Below are 14414 nucleotides of genomic sequence, written 5' to 3'. Positions count from 1 at the left end.
TGATTTTAAGAAGTATTTGACATTTGAAATAATTTTTTCTTGCAGTCTGGATGTGGATAATGAAGCTAAGAAACTGTTGGGTTTAGGACAGAAACATCTGGTGATGGGGGATATTCCAGCAGCTGTCAATGCATTCCAGGAAGCAGCTAGTCTTTTGTAAGTACTGTGTTTTGCTAGGTTGTGCTATATTGTGTTTGTTAAAAGGTTGTCTTATGGTGGGGGCGGAGTTTTAAAAAATTTGATATTTTTCATGTACATGTGTATTTCCATCACTAACAATAAGACTTGAATATTACCGAGCAATCTCTTTCATTTTTTTCCCTGAGTAAGGTAGTTTGTTTCCCAGTCACCATTAATTGGAGTGACCAACTCATCTTACTTTGTTCTGGGACATTTTTTTAGTAGGCCCTACGCCCAGCGTGGAGCCCAGCATGGAGCCCAGCATGGGGCTCAAACTCACAACCAGGAGATCAAGACCTGACCTGAGATCAATGGTTGTACGCTTGACTGACTGAGCACCCAGGTGCCCAGGTGCCCCTGTTCTGGAACTTTTCTAATTTTAACACTGGGAGCTCTATGTCTGGCGAAACTCCTGAAAGTCCCAAGCAAGCCAGGATGGTTGGCCACCCTAGCACTAATGCTGACTGTTAGCACATCTTTTTTTTTTAAGATTTTTATTTATTTATTTGACAGAGATCACAAGTAGGCAAAGAGGCAGGCAGAGGAAGAGGGAGAAGCGGGCTCTCCACTGAGCAGGGAGCCTGATGGGTGACTCGATTCCAGGATCCTGGGATCATGACCTGAGCTGAAAGGTAGCTGCTTAGTGACTGAACCACCCAGGTGCCCCTGAAGAAATCCCTTTTATAAGAAATGCTTATTAGTGGGCGCCTGGGTGGCTCAGTGGGTTAAGCCTCTGCCTTCAGCTCAGGTCATGGTCCCAGGGTTCTGGGATCGAGCCCCACATCGGGCTCTCTGCTCTGCGGGGAGCCTGCTTCCTCCTCTCTCTCTGCCTGCCTCTCTGCCTACTTGTGATCTCTGTCTGTCAAATAAATAAATAAATAATCCTAAAAGAGAAATGCTTATTAGTAAAACTAGATTTCAGGTTCACCATGATTAAAAGCTTCTAGCTTCTTCATTCCTTCTTAGTCAGTCAGGGTCCTGTCAATTCATTCTTCTAGCCTCACTCCCTTTCCCAACATGTAGACTAGAATCTTATTCTTGGATGTCTGCGTTAATCTCGTTTAATTCCTGAGCTCTGGCTTCTTAGTTTGTCATCATCTGGGCCAGAGGAACTGAGGCTCTGATATCCTGTGGTATGTTATGAGTAGGGGGCAGATTTGATCTGATGCTAAGTTGGTATTTTTATAATAAAAACATATGATTAATTTACAGTGTAAACTGCTGAAATTGAAGTTTTAAAAAAGAAGCACAAATAAACATACTTCTTAGCTTATTTTCTTACCAGATAATCTAGAGATCAGTATTTTCACTCTCCTGCCTTTAAGGATATTTAGGGGGAAAATTTGACATGCAGTATTCTAATCTAGTAGATTATACTTTTTTTTTTTTTAAAGATTTTTTTTATTTAACAGACAGAGATCACAAGTAGCCAGAGAAGCAGGCAGAGAGAGGAGGAAGCAGGTTCCCCCACCGAGCAGAGAGCCTGGTACTCCTTTCCAGGACCCTGGGATCATGACCTGAGCTGAAGGCAGAGGCTTTAACCTACTGAGCCACTCAGGCGCCCCCCCTAGTAGATTATACTTAAACATGACCCTCATAATACTTTGTGATTAGTTTCTCTAGTTATTCTCCCTAGGCTGTAAAGGCCATTAGGTGGCCTGACTTTTTTTTTTTTTTTTTTTAAAGATTTTATTTGAGAGAGAGAATGAGAGAGAGAAAAGCATGAGAAGTGGGAGGGTCTGCGAGAGAAGCAGACTCCCTGCTGAGTGGGGAGCCTGATGCGGGACTCGATCCCGGGACTCTAGGATCATGACCCGAGCCAGAGGCAGTCGCCCAACCAACTGAGCCACCCAGGCGTCCCTGACTTTGAGTGACTTCTGCTAGTCCTTCCTTCATGAAAACTAGTCTCCTTACTCTATGTAAAGTACCTCCTCCTTTTCTTTTATCACACTTGTGATTTGTTTTCCTTTCCCTCTTCCCTGTCTAGGTATTAATAGCTAAAACTTACGTATAGTGCTATTTATATTTCTAAGCGTTGTTTTAAATACTTTTATAGGCATTATTAAATCAATTCTTAGATCTTTGAACAGTTCTCAACATTTCTGTTTATAGATGAGAAAACTAAGGCACTGAGTCTAAGGTTTCTACAGCTAGTCAGTTAAGGTCTAGAGGTGGGATTTGAACCCAGGCAATCTGACTCCAGAGAATAAGCTCCTATCTCTAATAACATGATGTCTTTCCATATACCTTATTCATTCTTTAAGGCTCTGCCAAAAGTCCTTTAACTGTTCATTCTGTCCCATACTGACACTTACCTTTTTTTTTTCTTTTTTTAAAAGATATATTTATTTGAGAGAGAGAGAGACAGTGAGAGAGGGAACACAAGCAGAGGAAGTGGGAGAGAGAAGCAGGCTTCCCGCCAAGCAGGGAGCCTGTTGCTGGGAGCACAACAGGGGGAGCAGCAGGCAGAGGAGACAGAGGGAGAGGCAGAGCCCCTGCTGAGCAGGGAGCCCCATGTAGGGTGATCCCGGGATGCAGGGATCATGACCTGAGCCAAAGGCGGCAGAGGTTTCATGACTGAGCCACCCATGTGCCCTGACACTCATCTTATAGCAGGAGAAATACCTATTAATGTAGTTTGGCTCTCAGATTATATACTATAACTGCAGCAAATTGATGTCACTTGAAACATACATACAGAGAGAAAGACCAGGCCATATATTAATTTCGTACATGTGTGGGTGCACACACGCACTTTTTTTTTTAAAGTCGGCTTCGTGTTCAGCTTGGAGCCTAATGTGGCGCTATGTTCACTTGTTCATTTTTTTTAAAAGGTTTTATTTATTGACTGAGAGCATTCAAGTGTAGGCAGAGCAGTAGGGAGAGGGGAGGCAGGCTCCTGCTGAGCAGAGAGCTGGGTGTGGGGCTCCATCCCATCCTCCATGACCCCTGGGATCATGACCTGAGCCATAGGCAGCCACCTAGGTGCCCCTTGTTTTTATTTATTTATTTATTTACTTACTTATTTATTTATTTGAGAGAGAGAGAGAGAGAGCGAGAACGAGTGGGAGGAGGGGCAGAGGGAGAGGACAAGCAGATTTCCTGCTTAGGGCAGAACCTGATATTGGGCTCAATCCTAGGACCCTGAGATCATGACCTGAGCTGAAGGCAGATGACTCAGCCAGCCAGGTACCCGACGCAGTGTGGGGCTGATGAACTGATGGCCCTGAGATGAAGACCTGAGCTGAGATCAAGAGTTGGAACCTTAAGTCACCCACGTGCCCCATACATTGTTTTTTAAAGTCCCTTTGAATTTGACTTGAAAGCAAGAGGAGGGGGGAGTATTGGTTTCCTAAAATGATGTGTCACTGAAGAAATGTCATTTTTTAATTTACAGAACTAGAAATAAGTATTTTAGACTAGATGTCAGTTCAGATCTTAGATATTTGTTCTCTTTGTAGAGGTAAGAAGTATGGAGAGACAGCTAATGAGTGTGGAGAAGCCTTCTTTTTCTATGGGAAATCACTTCTGGAGTTGGCAAGGTATGTTTTTCAAGCCACAGGTTTTTTTGTTTTTTGTTTTTTGGTTAAAGATTATTTGAGAGAGAGCGAGTGGAGGAGGATTGGTGGAGGGAGAGGAGGAGAGTCCTTAAGGCCGACACTCCCCATTGAGGTTGGAGCCCGTTGTGGGGCTCCATCTCACAACCCTGAGATCATAGCCTGAGCTGAAATCAGTAGTCTGCCGTGTAACTGACTGAGCCACCCGGGTGCCCCTCAAACCACTGTTTTTAAGTGGGATGTTTTATATCACATTATGGTCTATTTAAAAACTTAAGTTTCTTTGTTTGTCAAGGTTATTTACTAGCTTTGGGATTTCATATGAGCTGGGTGAGACTGGTTTTACTAAGAAAGGGGTTTAGAAGACACATGAAATACTGATGGAAGTTTTGGAAGGCACTTGATACAGAGTAAACTAAGGCTTGGGTTTTGACTTTTGGGGGCTTTGGAAGCAGAGATCTTTTCTGTTAGTGAATAATCATAATTTATTTTTGGACCATAAAGTCCAGTATAGAGAGAGAACATTAAAAGCACTCTAAGCACAAAACAGTCATCCTAAATAAGGACTGAATGAAGGATAATTTGAAAACACTACTATATGAAAATGTCTCATAAATAAAACCAGTAGTCCTCCCTACTAGAAAGTTGTTGCATATTTTCCACTGAAGTTTATTAACCAGAATAAAATATATTAAGGGTATACAAACTAGCAAATGTTATATGGTTCATTTAATCTCAGTTCTGGTAAGTTTTCTAATTTTGTAGGTCATCCTGATTGGTCACAAGTCTTGCCAGAATGTTTTAAAGCAAACTAAAGAAATAGGGGTAGATGTGAAGTTTGGGAGATATTTTGGCCCTATGGTAAAGCAAATACATACTATTGATCTTGTTCTTTTGACAAGAGTCATTGGTGCTTTTTGGGTGGTGGGATGAAGGGCATGCTTTTTTCTTTCTTGAAGTGCTTTTACTGCCTTAATTTATATTAGTTTTGATCACTGCCTTTCTTCCATGAATAAAGTTTGTATTCTCTACACTTGATTGCTTTTCTGTTTCTTTTATAATTTCTGTCTTAGATAATTTCTGTCTTAGAAAACCTGTTAGGTTCTAACCATCATACCTTTAGTGCTTTCTCCTTTTGTTCTTCTAGAATGGAGAATGGTGTGTTGGGAAATGCCCTAGAAGGTGTGCATGTGGAAGAGGAGGAAGGAGAAAAAACAGAAGACGAATCTCTGGTAGAAAATAATGATAACATAGATGGTATGTGGAGTTGCATGTGATGTTCAGGAGATGCGACGTATATTTCTTGTGTACAAGTGATGGGACTAGGGCTCTCCTTGTCCTGGATGGTCTCTCCTAAGTTGCCTGGGGTGATACCTGCATCTGGTGGAGACTACAGTGGAGACAGCCAATTACTGAAACTGACAGGGTTTTATAAAAGGAAAAGTTAATTTCCCCAATAAATGTGGTTATTTAAATTGATATTTTAAATACATAACAACCTTAAATAATTTTAGATGCAAATTTTTAAAAGTCTGCAGCTCAGTTATTTTAACAGCAGTGCTTTTGGAGTCTTTTTACATTTTTTGTATCTAAGAAAATTAAATTTAAATTCTAAATGGAGTTTGGCTGTTAGTTTTACGTATTAGATGGAGGTTTATAATGTTTGGAGGAGAGCATAAAGCTTGGCATCTCTTAACCTAACTGATATTCAGAATGCTCAAGTAAAACAGTATCTCATTTAAGGAGCTTGGGTTTCTTTTGCTGTAAGTTGCTCTGCTATCTGGGACTTTTCCCTTTGCTTTTTCTCAAGGGGGCAGATAATTTTTAGGCCATCTGCTAAAATTTAAGCCAGGCTGTTTGAGGGTTTAAAGGGAATGTATTTTTAGTTTCCATTTATGCCTTAATCACTAAATTCGAAGACATGTTTATGCTTCATGTTCTTTAACCATGTAGAGGAAGCAAGGGAAGAGTTGAGAGAACAGGTTTATGACGCCATGGGAGAAAAAGAAGAAGCAAAAAAACCAGAAGACCAGTCTCTGGTAAAGCCTGAAATTGATAAAGAGCAGGAGACTGAAATGGAGAAGGGTGGAAGAGAAGACATGGATATAAGTGAGCCTGCAGAGGAACTACGGGAAAAAGTTGAATCCACTTCAGATCAGTTAACTGAAACCACTGAGGCAAAAGAAATAGCAGCACCAGAAGGACTGAATGAAGCCAAGGTCACTTCTGGGAAGCCAGAACAGGAAGTACCAGATGCTGGGGAAGGAGAATCAGTTTGTGGAACTGACATCCAAGAAGAATCCAGAGAAAAAGGAGGTCAGGAGAAGCAGGGAGAAGTAATTGTGAGCATAGAGGAGAAGCCAAAAGAAGCCTCAGGAGAGCAGCCTGTTACGACTCTTGAAAAGCAGGGTACTGCAGTGGAGGCAGAAGCAGAGCCTATAGATTCAGCAGTAAAGCCAGTGGATGTGGGTGGGGAAGAGCCAAAGGAACAGGTAGCTGCCTCTGAAAATGAGCCAGGAAAGGGTGTGCTTGAGCAACTGGTAGGGCAAGAAATGCCTCCTACTGGAGAGTCGCCAGAGGTGACAGTAGAGGCTGCAGAGGCCACAGCTGCAGAAGCTGGGTCCGAAGTGTCTGAGAAGCCTGGGCAGGAGGCCACAGTTCTCCCTAAGGATGGTTCAGTCAATAGACTGTCAGCTGCAGGAGGTGAGACTCCTGTTGAACAACAGACTAATGCAGAAGGACTGACTGAAAGAAAAGAGGGCTCAGGACTAGAGGAGAAGGTCAGGGCAGAGTTGGTTCCTAGCCAGGAGGAGACCAAGCTGCCCATAGAAGAATCTGAGGCAGCTGGAGATGGGGTTGAGACCAAGGTAGCCCGGGGGGCTACTGAGAAGTCCCCTGAAGACAAAGTTAAGATAGCTGCTAATGAAGAAACACAAGACAGAGAAGAACAGATGAAAGAGGGTGAAGGTAACCGGGATATGCCAGAGCTGCAGTGGGTGGAGTACATTTCTGGATTTGACTCACTAATCATGGGTAAAAGTCAGCCTTCCATTCAGGATTTTCCGTCTGCCTTTGGATTAGGAAAGGGCTAAATGAAAGTGGGGAAAGTTTAAGAAGATTGTGATAAGTTGAGCAAGTTAAATCAAAAGCAAGTCTTCAGCTGGCTTATAAACTAACGCTTTTTACTAACTGCAAAATAGGGCTTCTCTGTGGTTTCTGAGACTTGGCTAGCTATCAGTAACTCGTACCATACTAGCCAATAGAGGTGGATGGGGGCTGGTGGGGTAGGTAGGGAAACAGTGGGCCAGGCTGGCAGAGAATGCTGAATGGATGTTCACTTGCATGCCTCTGGATTATTTAATATACTGTTCACATGGTTCCTCTTCTCTGCTTTAGGAAGCAGGATTAGAGCAGTAGAATCCAGTGAATTGGTACACTTAAGCAGGCATGCCATTTAAATGAAGGCCATTAACCATAGTGAAAGAATTCTGGTGACCCTCTTCTACTTTTAGTCTTCAGGAAGTGTTTTGAGGCTTATTTACATTCGTTTTAAATTAGCCCCCTCCAAAAGATAACAAAAAATCTTAACTAATTAGCCCTCTTGCTGCTTTCCCCCCATTTCATGCTTGCTTTGGCTGCTAAACTGAAGTTTTTGTTACTTAGAACATTATAAAGTGTGGATGCTTTGCATAGTATTATTGGTCTAATTTTGGTTCAGTTCCATCAAGATGTATAAGCCTCTAATTAGCAATTACATAATTGGCACGTCTGACTTGAGTTGTACTGTAATTTGAGGATTCTGCTGTCTGTAAGGCTCATCTAATGTTGGTATTAATAACCACAGGTATATTCCAGTTAATGGTTACCACTTCGTGTAATTGACAGACTAAGGGTTCTGTTTAGTTTTAGATTTTCAAAGACCCACTATCAGTATTTGCAGCTCATTCTGGTAAACTATATTCTACCTATGTGCATGTCGTTGCACTCCAGCCAGCACAGGCATGGTAACCAGAAGTGAGCTGGTTAAATGGTAGCACCATTGGGCTGCTTGTTGGGTTTTAGGAGTTCTTTATGGAAAAAGCACAGAACTGAATTCTTTAATTTTTAAAAAACTACCATGTCTTAATCTTTAGTGATAGTGATTAAAGATAAAAAGTTCTGCTGGCTCTTATAAGTTGGACTTTGAATAACAAGCTACAGTAGAGAGGTCCTAGTTCTCCAGTTCAAAAACTATTCAACTGGATCATAAGCAGCATTGTTATAGCTCTCCCACATACATTATTTTTTATTCCAAAATACTATGTAGTAGGTAGTATTACTCCACTTACAGCCATGAGGAAATAGAGGCTTAGGGGGTTATGTTACTTTTTCAGGGTCAAACACCGTAAGTCATAGTACTAGACTCAGACCAAATCTGATATGAATGTAAGTTCTTCCCAAGCCTACCTCACAGTGAGGAAGGTGACTTTATATCTCCTCCCTTAACCCACCTTTTATCAGTAACTTTCTGGTCACTACTGATTGATTGACTGACTGACTGACTTATTTATTTGAGAGAGAGAGAGTGAGGCCGGGAGAAACTAGCACCCTCTGCTCAGCACAGAGCCTGATGAGGGGCTTGATCTCATGACCCTGGGATCACAACCTGAGCTGAAATCAAGTCAGACTCTTAAACTGCGCCACCCAGGCGCCCCTCTGGTCACTCTTTTTAAAGTACTTATAAAAGCCTAGGGATGGGGCACTTGGGTGGCTCATTTGGTTGGGCAACTGCCTTTCGGCTCAGGTCATGATTCTGGAGTCCCAGGATCGAGTCCCACATCGGGCTCCCTGCTCGGGGAGTCTGCTTCTCCCTCTGACCTCTCCCTTCTCATGGTCTCTCTCTCAAATAAATAAATAAAATCTTAAAAAAAAAAAAAAGCCCTAGGGATCATCAGTTGCATTTTTTTTTTAGTATGTGCCATGGGTACCATGCTACTCAAAAGAAGGTACAGTTTTCCATATTTTACAAATGAAGAAATGGCAGAAAGACCTTAAGTAATTTGCCAATAAGAGGAGGGCTGAGGTAACCCAAACCTCTGGTTCTAAGGCCTAAACTTTGACTCTCTGTGCTCTATTCCTCTATATGTGGCAGCATTAGCCTGCAAAGCGTCTTACATTTGGTTTTCTCTCTCTCTCCTTTTTAAAAAAATCTTATTTTTTAAAAAAGATTTTATTTGACAGAGAGGGAATGTAAGCAGGGGGAGAGGGAGATGCTTCCTGTTGAGCAGGCTTGATCCCAGGAGCCCGGGATCATGACCTGAGCTGAAAGTAGACGCTTACCGACTGAGCCATCCAGGCACATCTAAATTTTATTTTTAAGAACTCTACACCCAATGCAGGGCTCAAACCCACAATCCCGAGATCAAGAGTTACATGTTCGGGGCACCTGGGTGGCTCAGTCTGGGTTAAGCCTCTGCCTTCAGCTCAGGTCATGATCTCAGGGTCCTGGGATCAAGCCTCACATTGGGCTCTCTGGTCGGCGGGAAGCCTGCTTCCCCCTCTCTCTGCCTGCCTCTCTGACTACTTGTGATCTCTTTGTCAAATAAATAAATAAAAAGAAAGAGTCACATGCTCTACTGACTGAGCCAGTCAGGCACCCCAGAGGTTTTCTCTTACAACACCAGTGCTCTAACCCCTGAGCTATGGAGCCGAGGTTTTCTCTTAAAATCCCATTTCCTACCATCTCTTAGGCCATCCATAGCCCTAATAAAGATAAGTGGTCTGATTGGTAAGTGAACAGAGTTTTTAAATTGTAGGCACAGAGCTTGGCCATGCTTAGACAGACTATACTGGTCAGTCTGTAGTGTTACCTGACTTAACCCTGTTAAGTGCTAGAATATCCAGAGAATCAGCAGAGATTGTTTTTTTTCTTTAAGAGGAGTTTTCTTCTTTGTGCTATTCTATGCCCTTAACTTTTGAATAGGCTACAAATCAGAGAAATGATATAAAACTGTTCCCCTTTTTCCAAACGATGATAATAGGCATGATACAAAGAAGATTCCATTTTCAAAGAAGCTTGGAAAGTATTTTAACAGATCAGTGCACGCAGGATATCAGGGCATTCCCATTAATACCTGGGTATAGGTTACTAGGTTGGAAAGTGTTTTTTAAAGTAATGGCTTCCTCATTAACTTCACTTTTTCTTCACCCTTCCATGAAGGTAGTATAGATTTCTCAAGGGAAACCAGTATTTTCCTCAGATTATCGTAAGAATTTTAATTTAAAAATTTGATTTAATAAAACTCAGGTTTTATGGCAAATTAGATGTTACCTGGCATTCTGGTATGCGTAGGAACAGATACCAGATAATTTAAGAATACAGAATAACAATACATGTTTTGTCAATTTTTCCTACAATCAGGAAGGTAAAATGTTTGTTTCATAGATTCACCCGTCTTGAGAATTCTTGAGAATGGGCCTCATTGTCAAAGTTAATAAAGCAGCAATTAGTTTGACAGAGTACGAAGTACACAGATAACTTGGAAATTTGGGTACAGAGAGATACTTGTGTATGATGGTGGGTATTTATTTTAGAAGCACTAAATTACATGGTTAACGGGAAAAGTGAGTCATTTGATAAAAACCGTTTGCTATAGAGGTCAGTTAACTTCTAACTGATTCTTAGAGGATTTTCTTTTTTTTTTTAAAGTAATGTCTACACGCAGCTTGGGGCTAGAACTTGCAACACTGAGATGAAGAATTGTGTGCTCCACCAACCGAGCCAGCCAGGCGCCCTTCTTACAGGACTTTAGATTGTCTTAACTCATTTTATAATGTTTAGGAATTTTCTGTGCCTGTGCCCATTCTAAAGCAGTATTGCTGAATATAAAAAGTCTTAGAGTGACTTAATGGCTCTGAGGCCCAATTGCATATTTATGTTCCCATCATAGCTTGTCAGGAGACAGTATTTGAGCTCTTTTGCTTGTGTTAAAAATGTTTAATGAAAGATGGCAGAGGTAGGCACAGTATGCCCAATTCAAGAATTGTTACGTGTCCCTAAAAGCCCATTTTTAATTACATGATGTTCTAAACTTTTAACTGGTGCATAGAGCTATTTATTAGCAGCCTGTCCTTAATGGCAGTTGACTTGTGAACGTATGTCAGTATGGTGAAATAGAGTGTCAATATGGCTGCAGATTTTAACATTACACTGGAGTAAAACAATTGGTCATGGTACTGCTCACTGAATTCTGTATGTGCTAGAGCTGGCTGGAGTCTGTGGCATGCTCATTGGTGAGAGTTGGTAAGGACTATGCTTTTCTCTCCACAGCTGTGTTGTGGGAAAGCTAGTCTCTTGAGCATTCTTGCTCTGAACGGACTGGGGTAATTTTAACTTTTTGTACTTTCTCAGCGTGTTAGTGTTATATAACAAATGGCTGCTTAAAGACACCAGGAACACTGAGTTCTCCAACTGCTTCTGGCTAAGTAGATTGGAGCTTCTAGCAAATAAAATACTACAGTAGCTAATTGGTCTTCATCTGAATGATCCAGATTGACTTTTCTTAGAAGAGAAACGGCCTTCTGATCACTGAAGGTGTAAACCACAGACACACTGTAAGATTATACAATCTAAATCTAGGTTACACTGTAATTATTGGCTTAATATTTATATTGCTCAAATATTAACTGACGGCATCTGGCCTGTTCTACCTCAGAATATAGGTTGACAGGGATTTACTGGGATCTTTGACTAGTTAGAAGGAAGATATCCTTAGTATTCTCAGTATTGAGGAATTTTTGCTTGCAGAAACTGAAGGCTCAGAAGAGGAGGATAAAGAAAATGACAAGGCTGAAGAAACGCCAAATGAATCACTTCTTGAAAATAAGGTAAATCATTATTTGTTCGGTATCATCATCTGCTTTCTTATTGTAGGACTGTAGCTTACTAGGGTAGGCATGATTATCATGGTCATTTCTTGGTTAGGGACTGGGAACTCCCTATTCATGCCTAGAATACACAGATCCATTTAATCCGAGGATGTTAGAATGGGACCCATCATGTTACTGTTAGATTTCTATCACTGACATAAGGTGATGACTTGGGATAGGAGGATTATAGGGACCCATTCTGTAGATTTTAGGGAGGAAGTCCAAATTTTAAGAGTCTGTCTTTCTTTTTTTTTTAAAGATTTTATTTATTTGACAGAAGGAGATCACAAGTAGGCAGAGAGGCAGACAGAGAGAGATGAGGAAGCAGGCTCCCCACTGAGCAGAGACCCCGATGCAGGCCTCTATCCCTGGGATCATGACCTGAGCTGAAGGCAGAGGCTTTAACCCACTGAGCTACCCAGGCGCCCCAGAGGAAGTCCATATTTTAAGTCATATATCATGTGGTTGTTGTTGTTGTTTTTTTTTTAAGCTGTGTTATATTATACATTTAGATTTGTGATCTGAAGATGTGCCTTTCTTATACTTCTGCCTAATACCAATGATTTGGATATACTTTTTAGTCTCCTCAAGAAAATGAAGAGGAGGAGATCGGGAATCTAGAGCTTGCCTGGGATATGTTGGATTTAGCAAAGATAATTTTTAAAAGGTAACACTTTTTGATGTTTCTAGGCTCAGGTTGGGAGTTTGGAGCTTGGAAGTAGAGTATCGGTTAGGTTTGGACAAACGCTATTAAGGTTTCTGATCATCTTTTCCTTTCAGGCAAGAAACAAAGGAAGCTCAGCTTTATGCTGCACAGGCCCATCTTAAACTTGGAGAAGTTAGTGTTGAATCTGGTAATAACATTTTCCATTCTACTCTTTAATGTGTGTCTTTCTCCCCCAGGTCTTCCTCTAATTCCTTAAAATTCCGCTTGATTGATTTTCAGTGGTGGGCAGTTGGCTTTAAAAAAAGATTTACTGGGGGGTGCCTGGGTGGCTCAGTGGGTTAAAGCCTCTGCCTTCGGCTTAGGTCATGATCCCAGGGTCCTGGGATCGAGCCCAACTGCCAGGCTCTCTGCTCAGCAGGGAGCCTGCTTCCCTTCCTCTCTCTCTCTGCCTGTGATCTCTGTCAAATAAATAAATAAAATCTTTTAAAAATAAATAAATAAGGATTTACTGGGGTGCCTGGGTGGCTCAGTAGGTTAAGCCTCTGCCTTCTTCTCTGGTCATCATCTCTCTGCTCAGTGGGGAGCCTACTTCCCTTCCTTTCTCTCTGCCTGTCTCTCTGCCCACTGTCTGTCAAATAAATAAAATCTTAAAAAATAAAAAAAGATTTATTAGATAAATACTAATTATTATTTTAAATTAACTTTATTTATTATAAAGCATGAGTAGGGGGAGGGGCTGAGGGAGAGGGAGAAGCAGGCTCTCTGCTGAGCAAGGAGTGTGATGTGGAGCTCTGTCCCGGGACTCTGAGATCATGACCTGAGCTGAAGGCAGATGCTTAACTGACTGAGCCACCCCAGCACCCCTGGCAGTTGGCTTTAAAAGGAGAGTGGGTTTGGGTTCCTATAGTTCCTACAATAGTAAAGAATTTCTTCCAAAATCTCTTCAGTAGGGATTCCCCACAATCCGCCCCCCTGCCCTGCACCCCCCTCCCCCTTGCCGTTAGGTGCTTGTATAGTCCAGCATCCTGGAGGGACTACAAAGAAAATGTAAATTAAAACAGGAGAGCAGGGGCGCCTCGGTGGCTCAGTCATTAAGTGGCTGCCTTTGGCTCAGGTCATGGTACCAGAGTCCTGGGATTGAGCCCCACATCCGGCTCCCTGCTATGCAGGAAGCCTGCTTCTCCCTCTCCTGCTTCCCTTGCTTGTATTCGCTCTCTTAGTATGTCTCTGTCAAATAAAATCTTTAAAAAATAAAAACAAAACAGGAGAGCCTTCCTATAGAATCGTCTAGAATTTGGAAGTATTATATATTAAGTGCTGTCCATTTGCTTGCTATTCTTTTTCCCTTCATTAGAGAATTATGTCCAAGCTGTGGAGGAGTTCCAGGCTTGCTTAAACCTGCAGGAGCAGTACCTGGAAGCCCATGATCGGCTCCTTGCAGAGACCCACTACCAGCTGGGCTTGGCCTATGGGTACAACTCTCAGTATGACGAGGCAGTGGCACAGTTCAGCAAATCTATTGAAGTCATTGAGAAAAGAATGGGTGAGTGAGCATCAGCTACTTGACGATAAGCTTGACTGGCTCCAGTTCGACAGTATTAGAACAAAATGGATCCTTTGGTGGTAACAGTTACTGATCACTTCAGCCTGTTCTTTGTAGCTGTACTAAGTGAGCAGATGAAGGAGGCTGAAGGATCATCTACTGAATATGAGAAGGAAATTGAGGAGCTGAAGGAACTGCTACCTGAAATTAGAGAGAAGATAGAAGATGCAAAGGAGTCCCAGCGTAGTGGGAATGTAGCTGAATTGGCTCTGAAAGCAACTCTGGTTGGTTTGGTTTCTTTTAAAGTTTTGATAATAGCATGTTCGATACTGTTGGAAGGCATCATGGTATCGTGTTCTATTAGTCTAGGAACCGTGATACGATTTCCAGGGAGTTGGTGGTTAGAAGGAATGTGAGAATTTATCTAGTTTCCCTATCAAGTAGTATAATGCTTAAGAGAATACACTCTGGAGCCAGACTGGGTTTAAGTTCTGTATCTGCTACTTGTTACGTGCGACCATGGGCATGTTGCTTAATGTTTCTTTGCCTTGGTTGACTC

The 14414-nt window shown here is 41.8% G+C and overlaps 1 protein-coding gene across 4 annotated transcripts in view; it reads left to right on the top strand.

The window, feature by feature from the left end:
• Positions 1-14414, top strand: part of NASP (nuclear autoantigenic sperm protein) — a 42441-nt gene that overhangs the window by 25268 nt on the left and 2759 nt on the right. For 2 of the 4 annotated variants that reach the window (XM_032302724.1, XM_032302725.1), the window contains exons 4-12: positions 46-156; positions 3642-3722; positions 4885-4994; positions 5691-6704; positions 11524-11603; positions 12227-12312; positions 12426-12499; positions 13667-13855; positions 13973-14139. In XM_032302724.1, coding sequence (XP_032158615.1) covers positions 46-156; positions 3642-3722; positions 4885-4994; positions 5691-6704; positions 11524-11603; positions 12227-12312; positions 12426-12499; positions 13667-13855; positions 13973-14139 — 1912 coding nt within the window. The remainder of the gene's footprint in view (positions 1-45; positions 157-3641; positions 3723-4884; positions 4995-5690; positions 6705-11523; positions 11604-12226; positions 12313-12425; positions 12500-13666; positions 13856-13972; positions 14140-14414) is intronic. The other 2 variants (XM_032302726.1, XM_032302727.1) reach the window with 2 other exon arrangements.

The sequence above is a fragment of the Mustela erminea genome, chromosome 10 (assembly GCF_009829155.1).
Source record: "Mustela erminea isolate mMusErm1 chromosome 10, mMusErm1.Pri, whole genome shotgun sequence".
Taxonomy (NCBI): domain Eukaryota; kingdom Metazoa; phylum Chordata; class Mammalia; order Carnivora; family Mustelidae; genus Mustela; species Mustela erminea.
This window is presented reverse-complemented; position numbering and strand designations above follow the sequence as displayed.